Here is a 14201-nt window from a genome sequence, read left to right on the forward strand (position 1 = left end):
CACGGGCCCAGCCGCTCTGCGGCATGTGGGATCTTCCCGGATCGGGGCACGAACCCGTGTCCCCTGCATCAGCAGGTGGACTCTTAACCACTGCACCACCAGGGAAGCCCTCTGAATTGTTTTTCAGGTAGACTGCCTATTTCCTCTTCATTTGTTTGGTCTGGTGCATTTTTACCTTGCTCCTTCATCTGCTGTATGTTTCTCTGTCTTCTCATTTTGCTTAACTTACTGTGTTTGGGGTCTCCTTTGTGCAAGTTTGTAGTTCCCGTTGTTTTTGGTGTCTGCCCCCAGTGGCTAAGGTTGGTTCAGTGGGTTGTGTAGGCTTCCTGGTGGAGGGGACTGGTGGCTGTGTTCTGGTGGATGAGGCTGGATCTTGTCTTTCTGGTGGGCAGGATCACGTCTGGTGGTGTGTTTTGGGGTGTCTGTGGACTTATTATGATTTTAGGCAACCTCTCTGCTAATAGGTGGGGTTGTGTTCCTATCTTGCTATTTGTTTGGCATAGGGTGTTTAGCACTGTAGCTTGCTAGTCGCTCAGTGGAGTTGGGTCTTAGTGTTGGGATGGAGATCTCTGGGAGATTTTCGCCGTTTGATATTACGTGGAGTTGGGAGGCCTCTGGTGGACCAGTGTCCTGAACTCGGCTCTCCCACCTCAGAGGCTCAAGCCTGACACCTGGTCGGAGCACCAAGACCCTGTCAGCCACATGGCTCAGAAGAAATGTGAGAAAAAAATAAATAAATAAATAAAATAAATTTATTAAAATAAAAAGCTTATTAAAAATAAAAAAGTAATAAAAAAAAGCAAGATAGAAAGAAGAGAGCAACCAAACTAAAAAACAAATCCACCAATGATAACAAGCACTCAAAACTATACTAAAAAAAAAAACGGACAGACAGAACCCTAGGACAAATGGTAAAAGCAAAGCTATACAGACAAAATCACACAAAGAAGCATACACTTACACCCTCAGAAAAAGAGAGAAAGGAAAAAAAATATGTATATATATATTAATAAAAAAAAGGAAGAGGGCAACCAAATCAATAAACAAATCTACCAATGATAATAAGCTCTAAATACTAAAGTAAGATAAACATAAAGCCAGAAACAAATTAGATGCAGAAAACAAACCCCAAGTCTACTGTTGCTCCCAAAGTCCACTGCTTCAATTTTGGGTTGATTCGTTGGCTATTCAGGTATGCCAGAGATGATTGTGGAGATTTAATCTGCTGCTCCTGAGGCTGCTGGGAGAGATTTCCCCTTTTCTTCTTTGTTCGCACAGCTCCTGGGGTTCAGCTTTGGATTTCGCCCCTCCTCTGCGTGTAGGTTGCCCTCTGGCGTCTGTTCCCCGCCCAGACAGGAGGGGGTTAAAGGAGCCGCTGATTTGGGGGCTCTGCTCCCTCAGGCCGGGGAGAGGGAGGGGCATGGAGTGCGGGGCGGGCCTGCGGCGGCAGAGGTCAGTGTGATGTTGCCACAGCCTGAGGCGCGCCGTGCGTTCTCCCGGGGAAGTTGTCCCTGGATCCCGGGACCCTGGCAGTGGCGGGCCGCACAGGCTCCCCGGAAGGGGGTGTGGAGAGTGACCTGTGCTTGCACACAGGCTTCTTGGTGGCGGCAGCAGCAGCCTTAGCGTCTCAATTCCGTCTCTGGGGTCCGCGCTGTTAGCCGCGGCTCGCGCCCGTCTCTGGAGCTCATTTAGGTGGTGCTCTGAATGGGAGTATTGAGCAGTGTGTGGAGCTGTATTTTTTCTGTACGTTAAATGGCTCCCAATCATTTTGTCCACTTTAGTTTTGATACCTGTTGTATACATTTTAGGCTTTTTCTTCGCTCTTACTGTTTGGTGCTGCCATTGTCCTTTCTCTACTTGTACCTCTACCCCCCTTTGTACTTCACTGCTCATGAACTAATAGAGGCCAGTTAAAAAGATAATTAAGCTTGCTTGACCATGCTGTTAAGATTGTGTGAAAAAAAGACAAAGTGGCATCTGTGTAAGCAAAGCAAGTGGTCGGCTCAGTCATTTTAACCTCCTTCCAAATTCTTGTCTATGTTTCTTGATCATTGAGGTCACCAGATAAGTGACCTTAAGCTAGGCACAGTGCTTCTATAACTGTATTTACTGTAATGCTTGGTCATTCTCATATACCAAAGGTAGGATTACAGATTTTTGACATGTCTTACTGTTTAGTAACATGTAACACAAAACTGTGACTGAAATAGTCCAGGCTCAGGGCAGTGCTGAAGTTAAAAGATGATGAGCCCGTTGGCCAAAATGAGTTGTTTCCTTGCCATACAGAGGAAGTACATTGATTACAGAAAGATTCCTTCTCTTGCTCGTCAATGTCCTACAATATCGCAGTGTTTTTCATCACATTCATTCCTAAACCTCTGTGTTCTGCTCTAGCGCCAGCTGCAGTGGTTAACCTCTCCCCTCCTTTCCTCCCAATTCTACATGGCAACACTCAAGATAGTTAACTTTTTTAATTGTCAATTATTTTGAGATAAATTTTTATGTTATGACTCACAAGGAGTTGCGCAATCATACCCAGAGGTCCCATGTACACTTCACCTGGCTTCCCCCAACGAATACCTTACAGAACCGCAGTACACTGCCAAAACCAAGAAACTGACAGTGATACATTTCTGTTGACTCAGGCACAGTGGTTACTCAGATCCCACCAGCTTTCACATGCAGTTCAAGAACCTCAGTTTTGTAAGGCGGGACCCCCCTTGGAAGGTGGGGAAGATAATGACACCGACAGTACCACACTAGAATCTAGGACAGGTGATTTAGAAGGAAAGAAGAGAGAGGTTAGATGCATACAGATAACTTTTGACCCATCACAGTTAAACTGATTTCTTCCTCGTATTTTTTACCAAGGGAAAACCTGGTACCTCAGGACCACCTGGCAGCAAAGGAGAAAAAGGTGACCTGGTTGTATCAAGAGTGAAAGGTGAGCATAATCAATCACTTAGCTCCCTGCCATTTGATGAATGATGTATGAACCATTCTCTTGCATTAATTTCTCCTGGGACTGCAGATGAATTCTATAATAAGATTTGGGACTGTTGAGATTGCTTAAAAAAAATACTCCCTGCCCTTCAGAGTCGTGTGAATGTTGAGCCTAAATCCTGTGCTCAAATCCTCATTGTTGTGAATTGGGTTTGAAACAAGACCTCCTTTGATTTGCCTAGCATCTATTCGCTGCATTATAGTATCCTGTATTAATCAAGAATATTTTGGTTGTAAGCGACAAAAACCCAGCTTGAAGTAGTGTTTTTAGAGAAGTAATTTATTGACTTAAACAAAATTTGAAAGGTTAGGTGTATGGTTTGCACTGGGACGACTGCATGAGAAGCCTGTCTCGGCATCTTGCATCTTTCTTTGCACCACCTGCATTTTCGCCCTGTCTGGTTTTCTCTGGGCTATGCGTACCTGCCCCCAGGTAGCTCCAAGTTCTTACAGCCAGAGGTGAAAGAAAGCTCTACCTCTTTCTGCTCCAGTTAGAATAAAAAAGGTCCAGGAAGGACTGGATTAGCCTGGGGCATGGGCCCAACCATGGACCATTCCCCCACTCACTATGGGCAGGGGATGGCTTGCCGTGTTTGGTGTCACACAAGCAGAGGAAGATGCTGTAGGGGATTGGCACCTCCACACACAACCTCCTCGTCAGAACAGGAAAAGAAACATTTCCCAAATAAGAGATTCAATGGGTTTGGCAATTGTCAATCTCCCCTTTGACTTTTGCATGATGGTCTTCGTGTGACTTTAGTCAACTGAGACACTCAGAGGAACCTCTACCAGCCCAGGGTCATGGTCATTGCCTTTATCTTTAGTCCTTTGTTTCCTTCTACTTATTCCATTGCTGAGAAGGGCTTGACTCTTTCGGCCTTTGTTACCAGGGCGCAAAGGAGAAAGAGGTCCTGATGGGCCCCCAGGATTTCCAGGGCAGCAGGGACAACACGGTCGAGATGGATATGCTGGAGAAAAAGGGGACCCAGGACCGCTGGTGTGTATAATTCTTCTCCCACTATAGAGTTTCACTCTCTTACATGGTCACAAAGCATCTGTTTTCCCCTTCTCAGTTTAAAAAAGCTGAACAGTAACGTGTCAACATGCTGTAAATCAGAGTCACATTTGATTCCCTGCCACAAAAAGATGGCTGTTACAAAAGGTATGGCTTATTGCAGATGGTCTAAAATCCGAGTGCAGTTCATCATAGCAAGAGTTTCTGTCTCTAGTCTTTATATTATTCTCGTGGTGCTTATTTCCTTACGGGGCCCTTGTCTCTACAGAGCCCCCACTGGTTTCAGGTCTGTTCAGTTGACTCTGTAGCGTGGAGGATAGCACACAGGTCCTGATAATTACCTTCAGTTCTGTTCTCTGATGAAGAAGCACATGAGGGGAAGTGGCAAGCAAGAAAGGATGAACTAGTGCAGATCCACTGGATAGACATATTGGCTGATGGAAGGTCCCACTGATAAATGATAATTCTGCATTTTTCAAACATGTTTTGGGTGGAGACCACGTGTAGCTGATGAAGTTCATAAGAAAAGACTGTGAGACATAATCAGGAACTTAAAATCTTGGCACATGAGGTAGTTTTGAATGCTTGCAATGCCACACAAACTGAGCTAGATGTTTTACTCGTAACTGTTGTCTTCTGAGGAACAATTATCTTTGAGACTTTACAGTAAGGAGATGGAGGCTTAGGGTACGTTACGCAAGGTCAACAATCTATCAAGTAGGCTAAGCAGGAGGGAAAACCCAGTCTTTCTCATTTCAAGTACATGCTGTTTCCACCAGATCATGCAGCCTGCCACTGAGAGTGTTGTAAAAAGGAAGGACCACGTTCTGATTTTATAGGACTCCTATCTGATAAAATACATGTGAATGAGAGACGGAAGTTTGGAAGTTGGGTTAGATGGTATTTATAGCTTTCTGGTCTTTCAGTGGATATTGAGTATATAAATAATCTTCTCTGCTTTAGATTTGGTAATCCCTGTTTCATTCATTCTTCCACTTAAGAAACTACAGTGGTCCCCCCCTCATCCACAGGGGACACGGTGCAAGACCCCAAGTGGATGCCTGAAACCGTGGATAGTACCCGACCCCATACATACCTATGATAAAGTTTAATTTATAAATTAGGCACTGTGAGAGATTAACAACTAATAATAAAATAAAACAATTATAACAATATACTGTAATACAATTTATGTGAATGTAGTGTCTCTGTCTCTCTCAAAATATCTTGTTGTACAAATTTAATGCCTTTCCATCTTAACTAAGCACTTAGCAAGCACTGTGCCATGACTTCTGCAGGTTGCGGTGTGACAGCAAAACTAGCACAAATTTCATTTTCCTCCTTCACAATCTCATGGATATAAAAGTCATTCTTACCATAGATCTTAGCAACCTCAGCATACGATTCTTCTTTCTTTCCTTATTAAATTGAGAACTTGCACCTTTTCACTTAGAGGAAGCACTTTACAACTTCTCTTTGGCATATCTGAATTATCAGCATCACTACTCTTGTGCTCTGGGGCTGTTATTAAGTAAAATAAGGGTGACTTGCACACAAGCACTGCGATACCACTGCAGTCAATGTGATAACCAGATGCTACTAAGTGACTGACTGAAGGATATGCTGGAGAAAGTGTTGATTCACGTCCCTAGTGAGATGGAGCAAGACGGCTTCATTATGCTACTCAGAACGGAGCACAGTTTAAAACTTGTGAATTGTTTATGTCTGGAATTTTCCATTTAATATTTTCAGACCGTGCCTTACTGAAACCTTGGAAAGTGAAACCGTGAATAAGCAGGGGACTGCTGTATTTAGAAACCAACGTCACTGAGTGATAAGTGTCATCATGTACTAACCTAACTGTGAAAAACCGAAGTGTATTTACAGATCAGATTGGGAGAGGAATTTCTATACCACCCGCTAGGGACGGGGGAATCTCTCTAGAGTTTCAGACTGAGTCTGAAACAATTCAGACTCATAGACCACATTTGGGACCAGGCCGCTCAGAAGGCTAGAAGGCGTGACCCTCAGCTTGCCTGCAGGGCAGTGTCAGGCGTTCCTCCTACACAGGAGTCCTTGCAGCTTTTCATTCAGTTGGGGTGAAGGCAATGAGATTCTCATATGCAGAAGTGTGAGCAGCCTGGACTTGAAAGCCTCCTTCTCCACGGGAGTATTATCTCCACCACAGAGCTAGCTTGTGGGGACCCCACAAAGAACTTGCCAGTTACAGGAGCCACCTCTTAAGGAAGCCCTGACAAAGGCTCCACACAGGTCTTTATAGTTCTTCCAGACCGCATGCAAGTTTTGCAGCCAGGGATTAATTTTACCATAAGCAATGTGGTCTAGTAACGCAGTTGACATCCATTTTTATGCAGATTCCTGAAGAGCAGAACTAGACCCTTAACCAAAGGTCACATTCTTATGCAGGAGGAGAAAGGATTTGTCAGCCCTTGGCCCACAGAGGTGGAGGGCGATAAAGTCCCTCCCTGTGTCTTACAATAATGCAGAAAAAAACGTTTCTAATAGATAAGAATTTATTTAGTTTGTAAGCCCACTACTTCCCTTAATGTATGCATTTCTATATTTTATTGTATTTGCTGTCACAGAGTGGTTCTAAATAAAATTTCTTTTTCTGTATTTAAGACATAACACATATAATTTTCTGTTTTTGAGTCATAAAACACACATCAAGAGCATATATATGTCTGTAAATATGTATGTAAAACATTAAGGAGAATCTTAGTTAATCATTTAAAATTGCATTTGCTATTAAGTAACTTCTGGAATTAACTGGCTTTCTGCATGCATTTTTGTAGCCTACAGTGACAATGATTGCTTTGAGTTCATGGCCTTTCAAAGGTTGGTGATTGACTCTTGATGCAAATGTTCTCAGGGAGATCATGAAGATGCAGCCCCAGGTGATAAAGGGCCTCCTGGACCACCAGGCCCCCCGGGCAGAGCAGGACCTAGGGGGCCTCCGGGACTGGGATTTCCTGGTCCACCAGGAGAGAGAGGGCAACCAGGAGCTCCAGGCTGCCCAGGCAAGAGGGGCCCTGATGGCTGGAAGGGTCAGAAAGGTAATTTTGAATGTTTTTGTAGCAGAATGTCAAGTGAAATCATGGAAACTAAAGTAAGCCTCTCTTCTGGGCAAAGTTATTACAGTTATGGTAGAACCTCTAAAATAAAATTCCCACAGTTCACTGTTCAAACCTTGAATGTTGTCAAACAAATAAAAGCATTACAGCACAATCAATACTTAAAACAAATCTTTAAAATGCTGAGATGTCTTTGCTGTTTTATTGGTTTGGCAAATTGCCTTTCATTTCTCAGTATCAGTGTGGACAATCTGACTTAAAATTACATACATGTATATATTCAAAATCTCTCTTTTTTTTACTATCTTTTGAGATTATGCATTTTATTTGAATAAAACCACTAATATTTCATTTTAAAAATACAGCATTGTCCATGAAAACCCATTTGTAGGCATTCTAGGGAGAAAAAAAGGAGGGATTTTGAATATATTTGACAGTTATTTGGATTTCAAACAATAAAGTGACTTGTAGTTTTATAGCTGAAAAGTTTTAAAAAGTTTGGAAAAAGATTGATTTAAGATTTTTTCTTTTGTAATATGTGCATATGACTTGAGTTACATAGTTACTTGTGAAATTTTATAATATAATAATATGTTTGGTTCTTGCTTTGACAACATAGAAAGACGAATACCTTGGAATTTGATATGGTTTAAGATCATGGTCTGGAACCATCAAAATATAACATTATTTTTATTCATATGGTACATTTTTTATTTAAGAGCTTATGGTGTAATACATTATGAGATGAAATTTCTGTTATAAAAGGGAAACATTCCATTTTAAAGGAGAAGAAAACTCAGAGCACAACTTTGAAATTCTATTTTCTTTACCAAGTGAAATGAAGGATGACAAAACCACATTGCAAAGTCATTAGTAAAACAAGAGCCAGTATATATATATTTTTTAATAAATTTATTTATTTTATTTTTGGCTGTGTTTTGTCTTCATTGCTGCACACGGGCTTTCTCTAGTTGCAGTGAGCGAGGGCTACTCTTTGTTGCGGCGCGCAGGCTTCTCATTGCGGTAGCTTCTCTTGTTGCGGAGCACGGGCTTTAGGTGTGTAGTTGTGGCACGTGGGCTCAGTAGTTGTGGCTCGCAGGCTCCAGAGCACAGGCTCAGTAGCTGTGGCACATGGGCTTAGTTACTCCACGGCATGTGGGATCTTCCCCAACCAGGGCTCAGGCCCGCGTCCCCTGCATTGGCAGACGGATTCCCAACTACTGGGCCACCAGGGAAGCCCCCAGAGACAATATGTTTGAAGCACCTGACCCATGGCAGGCCCTCAGTAAACGGAAGCTGTTATTAGTATCTCTCCCAGTCTCTTCATTTGCACAATTCCCCCACATCCAAGCTAGGAGTCAAATCTTGGGAGCTCAGTGTTGGATGCTTGCTGCTATTTCATGATTTATCAAAGCTTCTGATTCCATTGTATTAGACATCCATGGGTCTATAATCCATTATTTTTTGTAGGTTATTAAACTGGTATTTCTTGGAATCAATATTTTTCTTATTCCCCTTCTATTACTGTCTGACAGTTGAAGTTCAGATTTCAGAACAGATCTTCTAGAAATTCAAAATAAACGTAGTTCAAGTGACCTAATGAGACTCGAGAGTCTTCTTTTCCTTTGAATTCCACATATACCGTATGAAGAAGTATCTTGATTGAGTTGTCATTGAGATTCACGTTGCATTGGACTATCAATTATGTGAATGCCAATTTATTTTTTTTCATTCCAGGTGATACAATTCCTTGTAACGTAACCTACCCTGGGAGGCCAGGCCCGCCAGGTTTTGATGGACCTCCAGGTACGATCAAGGAGAAGTTACTGTCATACACATTCCCAACTAAAAGAACTGGCAAGACAGATAAACCAATAGCAAATCCTCAGGAACTATCTAGGATATTTCTACCCTGATTATAAAGCTTTGAGGGACTACGGGGAAACACCATTTGTAGCCATTCCTCTTGGGTCCCCAGTCCACCAAACCCACTCTGAATAATATTTCTGTGCCACAAAATTTACCTTGATTTGATCACATATCAGCAAAAATGATTGCCTTTTGAGCATTTTAAAACTATATCTTCTTTCTTTACTTGTGCCCCGAGAGTGAAAATTGATAACTTGCTTACTGATTATAAGTTTTACTCTATTCTGCTTTCCAAGAGACCCAAATATCTGACCAGAAACGTTCTGAAAAATGCCCATGCATCTACACCCCGGATTACACTTTCATACAACCACTGCACTTGACTCAGTCACGTATTTATAGCTGAATTAAACCCTAGATCTATATAAGGATTTTGTCTAATTCTTTTTTATTTATTTAGAGTTCACTTAAATTGACCTGTTAAGTACTAGCATGGCCACTAAAGGTCACCTTTCTTGTTCTACGTAACTATCAATACAAAAAGTGTTTAAGCATTGAATGATGAAGGACTCTCTATTGCCCTCTATAACCACTGGCTTTCACAATAGTGTTGTATAACAACCTCCAAATTGCAGTGGGCTTTAACAAATAATATTTATTTTCTCTCTATGGGTCTGTCGTTGGCTGGAGTTCAGCTGATCTAAGATGGTCTCTATCGGCTTCATGCCTGGTCCTGGGTCAGGTCAGGTCTGCAACGGGCATCTCATTGTGAGGCCAGGGTGTGCTCTGCTCCTGTGGTTGCTGAAATGCCAGAGGGTGGGGCCCAGCTTCACTTGCACTGGTCACACCTCTCATTACTTCATGGTGTTACTATCCTATTGGCCAAACAAGTCACATGGCCAAGCCCCGGGTCAAAGTGTGGGAAATACGGGCCACCCACCACAAGGCAGTGGCAAGGGTGTGGAAATATAATTCTGTATCAGTGGAGTGAAGAATGGTTGGTTGACTGATTGTACGTTCATCTTCACATTTGCTGGTACCTTGTCATGGGTGGATAAAAAGCACGCATGGTCACTTTCAGCAGGGAAGTGAACACTCAGAGTTTCAGCTAGCAGTTGCATCTCCTTTGAAGTTCGTGATTTATAAGTTATTTTAGCCTAGAGAACTCCCTGTAGGAAAACACAGAAGGTTTTAAAAAAAAATCTCAATTCCTTTTGCAGGTGCTTTTTTTTTTTTTTTTTTTTTTGCGGTACGCGGGCCTCTCACCGCTGTGGCCTCTCCCGTTGCGGAGCACAGGCTCCGGACGCGCAGGCTCAGCGGCCATGGCTCACGGGCCCAGCCGCTCCGCGGCATGTGGGATCTTCCCGGAGCGGGGCACGAACCCGTGTCCCCTGCATCGGCAGGTGGACTCTCAACCACTGTGCCACCTGGGAAGCCCAAATGTGCTCGTTATTCGTTTATTTATTTTTTTTGCGGTACATGGGCCTCTCACTGCTGCGGCCTCTCCCGTTGCGGAGCACAGGCTCAGCGGCCATGGCTCACGGGCCCAGCCGCTCCGCGGCACATGGGATCTCCCCGGACCGGGGCACGAACCCGCGTCCCCTGCGTCGACAGGCGGACTCTCAACCACTGCGCCACCAGGGAAGCCCTTGCAGGTGCTTTTTGCCTGTACTTCATTTAAGGGCAAATGCAGTAAGATGCAGGGAAATAGACTTGGTCTTTATTCTGGTGCTTTCTCCATCAAGCCACACGCTGGCCACCACCTCTGTCCTCTTACAAGGAAGGCTATCCTCACATATTTGTGTTTGAGACTCAGCATGGGAAGGTATCAAAAGATTCATCTGAATGGTGGTGTACGTCCCAAAGGCTTTCAGAAAGAATTCTTTACAGCATGGCTTCTGAGAAAGTACTTTAACACAATCTCTATGAAAAGCTTATTTGGAGCACAAGACTTATAAAAACCAGGCTAGGCACCACCTATACTTCCATAAAGTAGAAATACCCTAAGAAAGACTTAACATAGATTTTATTTTAAAAATCATCTATTTTGTCCTCATTTGATTTTATTGTGTCTGTGTTTTGTTGTTTTTGTTTAGGTCCAAAGGGATTTCCAGGTCGTCGGGGAGTTCCTGGGTTGAGGTGTCTGGATGGGGAAAAGGGTCAACGTGGCAAACCAGGAATCTCAGAAATACCTGGTCCACCTGGTAAACAAGGGCTTTTCATTTAGGAATGTCTCATGATCTTAGTCAGCAAATGGCCCAGGGATCCCTAGATGGTGGGGCAATGGTTTTTCTTGATATAGTAAGCTCTTAGCTATGTTTCGATAACTTCTACGTTATGATACTTTTGTGATGTCTCAGGGCTCCTTAAACCTGGAGCATGAGTTATCGGCTATTATATTACGTTGTAGGAACTGCTCAGTCTAGACAGACTGTTTGCCGGTAAGTGAAAGCAATTAGGGAAACGTCATTGGCTTATAGGAAACACGGAAGTTACAATTCATTTTCTGACAAAAGGTGGCAAAAAACAATATTGCCTCTTAAGTTACTCTTAATTTTAGTAGGTATCCCTGTATTTTAAAACAATGTGTTTTTATCAAAGTACTAGTCTTATATGTGTGTTGGTTCTATATCTGTACATGTAACAATTTAAACAATTTTTTGTTCAATAGGTTTTCCTGGTGATATGGGAGATCCAGGTTTTGGAGGTGAAAAGGGGTCCTCCCCTGTCGGGCCCCCAGGCTCTCCAGGTTCACCTGGAGTGAATGGTCAGAAAGGACCTCCAGGAGACTCTGCTGTTGGCTACCCAGGACCCCCAGGAAAGAGGGGTCTTTTAGGAGTACCAGGGTCAAAAGGACTCAGAGGTGATCCCGGACGACCGGGGGCTGCAGGTATGAGGGCTGTGCTCTTCCTGTGGTCCATAAAGCCAGCTCGGTTCTGGAACAGGTTCCTGAAGAGTGTCTAGACTATCTTGCCTTAAAAATCTAGAATGTAAAATTTTCAATCAGGCATCTTCCTGCATACATGGGCAGTGGTTACATTTCTAATAACCTGCATCCACAGTGTTGCCTTTGCATTTTATTGGTTGTTTTCAAACCCAGCTCACCATGGCTCAGTCTGTTCAATTTGATTCAGCAGCTACCAGACATCTGCCTGCTTTGGACTCCAGGACAGTATGTTAGCTCCAAGGGGCAGGGACTGGGTGATCCGCCCACTGCCATTGCCAGGCTGAAGGAGGGCAGGACAGGCTGTCAGAGAAGAGCAGCTCCGTGGGGCAAAGCAGGGTGGGCTGGCATTCAAAGGAAAGCTCTGGGGGAGAGCTAGGCACGAGCTGAGTCCTGGCAGACGCTGTGTTCTTTGGACAGGTGAAAGGATAGAGGGACTTTCATTCCAGCAGGGGTAGCAGGCAGGGCAGTGAAACTTAAGATGGGGAGATGGCCCTGGCACTGATTCACATCCTTTTCTGAAATCGCTATGGATTCTTCAGGATCCCCAGCAGAGGTTTTCAGATTTTAATGTACTTAAAAATACCACGCCCCCCCAAAAACAGGGGTAGAGGTGGGGGTCATTAACATCACCATCTTCTGGGCCCCAGTCTAGGAAATTGTGATTCATTACATCAGAACTGGGTGGAGCCCAGCAGTCCAGTCTGGATTTCAACCCCTGGGGGATGGTGACGAAAAGTGGACCCCAGATCAGACTTTTACAAACAGTGTTCTGGTTCTTTTCTAATGATGGATGGGCCAGTGTTTATTAGGTACCCATGATAGTACAATAGTACAGGGAAAATGGAAGGCGGGGAAATAAGCCACATTCTTTGTCCTCAGAGAGCTTATCCAATAGTTTGTAAGTCAGAAGCATTCATATACAAAAACCCATTTAATTGGAACATAACAAGATAATACATTATGTGAGTCAATGAAAATAATTTTGTCCCAGTAATCCCACTATCTCAATTGTGAGATGTATTTAAGGGAAGAATTCAACAGGAGATGGTTAGTACGAAAATACTGTTGTAGTATTATTCACAGTAGAGGAACAATTGAAAACAGTAAAGAGAGCTAAGTAATACATACATACACATACTCACACACCACACTCAAAGGAATACTATTCAGCTATTAACAATTAAAATTATATTTGCAAAGATTACAATAAAATGGAAAACATTTGCATATTAACATGCAATATGAAATAACCCAACAATTGAAAGTGCACTGGGATTACTATTTTAAAAATGCAAACATATGAACCAAAATACAATGAAAACATCAAACAATAAAATAGATTTTTAGGTTAGGGTGTAGAATTATGGAAGACTTTTTTCCCCCTGAAGATCATGATGCTATCTTTCCAATAAATACAAACTTTGAGAGTTGGAATGATGAAATCGTTTACAGAATGCAAATTCAGACAGTACAAACTGGGCGTGCAAGCATTGTGGTGGTTTGGTGTAAAGGCTGCCGCAATGTTAGAGGTTAATGGAAATCAGGAAGAACTGCATGGATTTTTAATTTGCATAAGCAACTTCTACATTGTCTACATAACCTTATCAAGTAATTCTCTTAGCAATGCATGGTTTTACCGTGCACTTGGAGCTCACTATCATCTATGATAAGAAAATCCATTCAGAGGCTTAACTCATTGGAGCCCAGAGCCGGGATCAAAATGTTTACCTCCAGTATTGATATACATGAATACCACTGTAGGCCATCTATGTAGTGTTATGCCCTCAGTGTCACAGATGAACTGTATCATTTCAGGGCCAGCTGGCATGCCCGGATTCCCGGGTCTCAAAGGTCCCAAAGGGAGAGAGGGAAGTGCTGGGTTTCCAGGGATCCCAGGTCCACCCGGCCATTCCTGTGAAAGAGGCGCTCCAGGGAGACCAGGGCCACCAGGGCTCCCTGGAGCTCCAGGAAGTCCAGGTAAGTGTCGGCAAGTGTCAAGAACTGTGACAGGTGTGGGGTTTACCCTACTTACAGAGGAATAAGCTCACCTGTTGCTCTTTTACGGCTGCTGGCAGAAGCAAGATTCTTGGGTCAGAAACAAAGGATTTGATTATTTATGGCACCGCAAGTAGCAGGAGTTTCATGTTGGTTTGTGTCATTTCCTTGTGTCACCCAAGTGTCTCTGGGGTGATGTAAGAGGGGCTAGTGGATGCCGCACACATGGTGGGTTGCAGTTTCTGAGCCTGGGATACAACAGCTATACATTAACCTG

The 14201-nt window shown here is 43.3% G+C and overlaps 1 protein-coding gene across 1 annotated transcript in view; it reads left to right on the plus strand.

Moving 5' to 3' along the window:
- The window catches only part of COL4A4 (collagen type IV alpha 4 chain), a 124808-nt gene that overhangs the window by 64353 nt on the left and 46254 nt on the right, over positions 1 to 14201 (plus strand). The window contains exons 22-28 of the mRNA XM_089916079.1: positions 2872 to 2944; positions 3894 to 4000; positions 6912 to 7095; positions 8851 to 8919; positions 11079 to 11186; positions 11654 to 11872; positions 13745 to 13906. Coding sequence (XP_089772205.1) covers positions 2872 to 2944; positions 3894 to 4000; positions 6912 to 7095; positions 8851 to 8919; positions 11079 to 11186; positions 11654 to 11872; positions 13745 to 13906 — 922 coding nt within the window. The remainder of the gene's footprint in view (positions 1 to 2871; positions 2945 to 3893; positions 4001 to 6911; positions 7096 to 8850; positions 8920 to 11078; positions 11187 to 11653; positions 11873 to 13744; positions 13907 to 14201) is intronic.

This window comes from Delphinapterus leucas, chromosome 8, assembly GCF_059928025.1.
Source record: "Delphinapterus leucas isolate spDelLeu-1000000601 "Yukka" chromosome 8, BTC_Dleu_Yukka2, whole genome shotgun sequence".
Classification (NCBI taxonomy): Eukaryota; Metazoa; Chordata; class Mammalia; order Artiodactyla; family Monodontidae; genus Delphinapterus; species Delphinapterus leucas.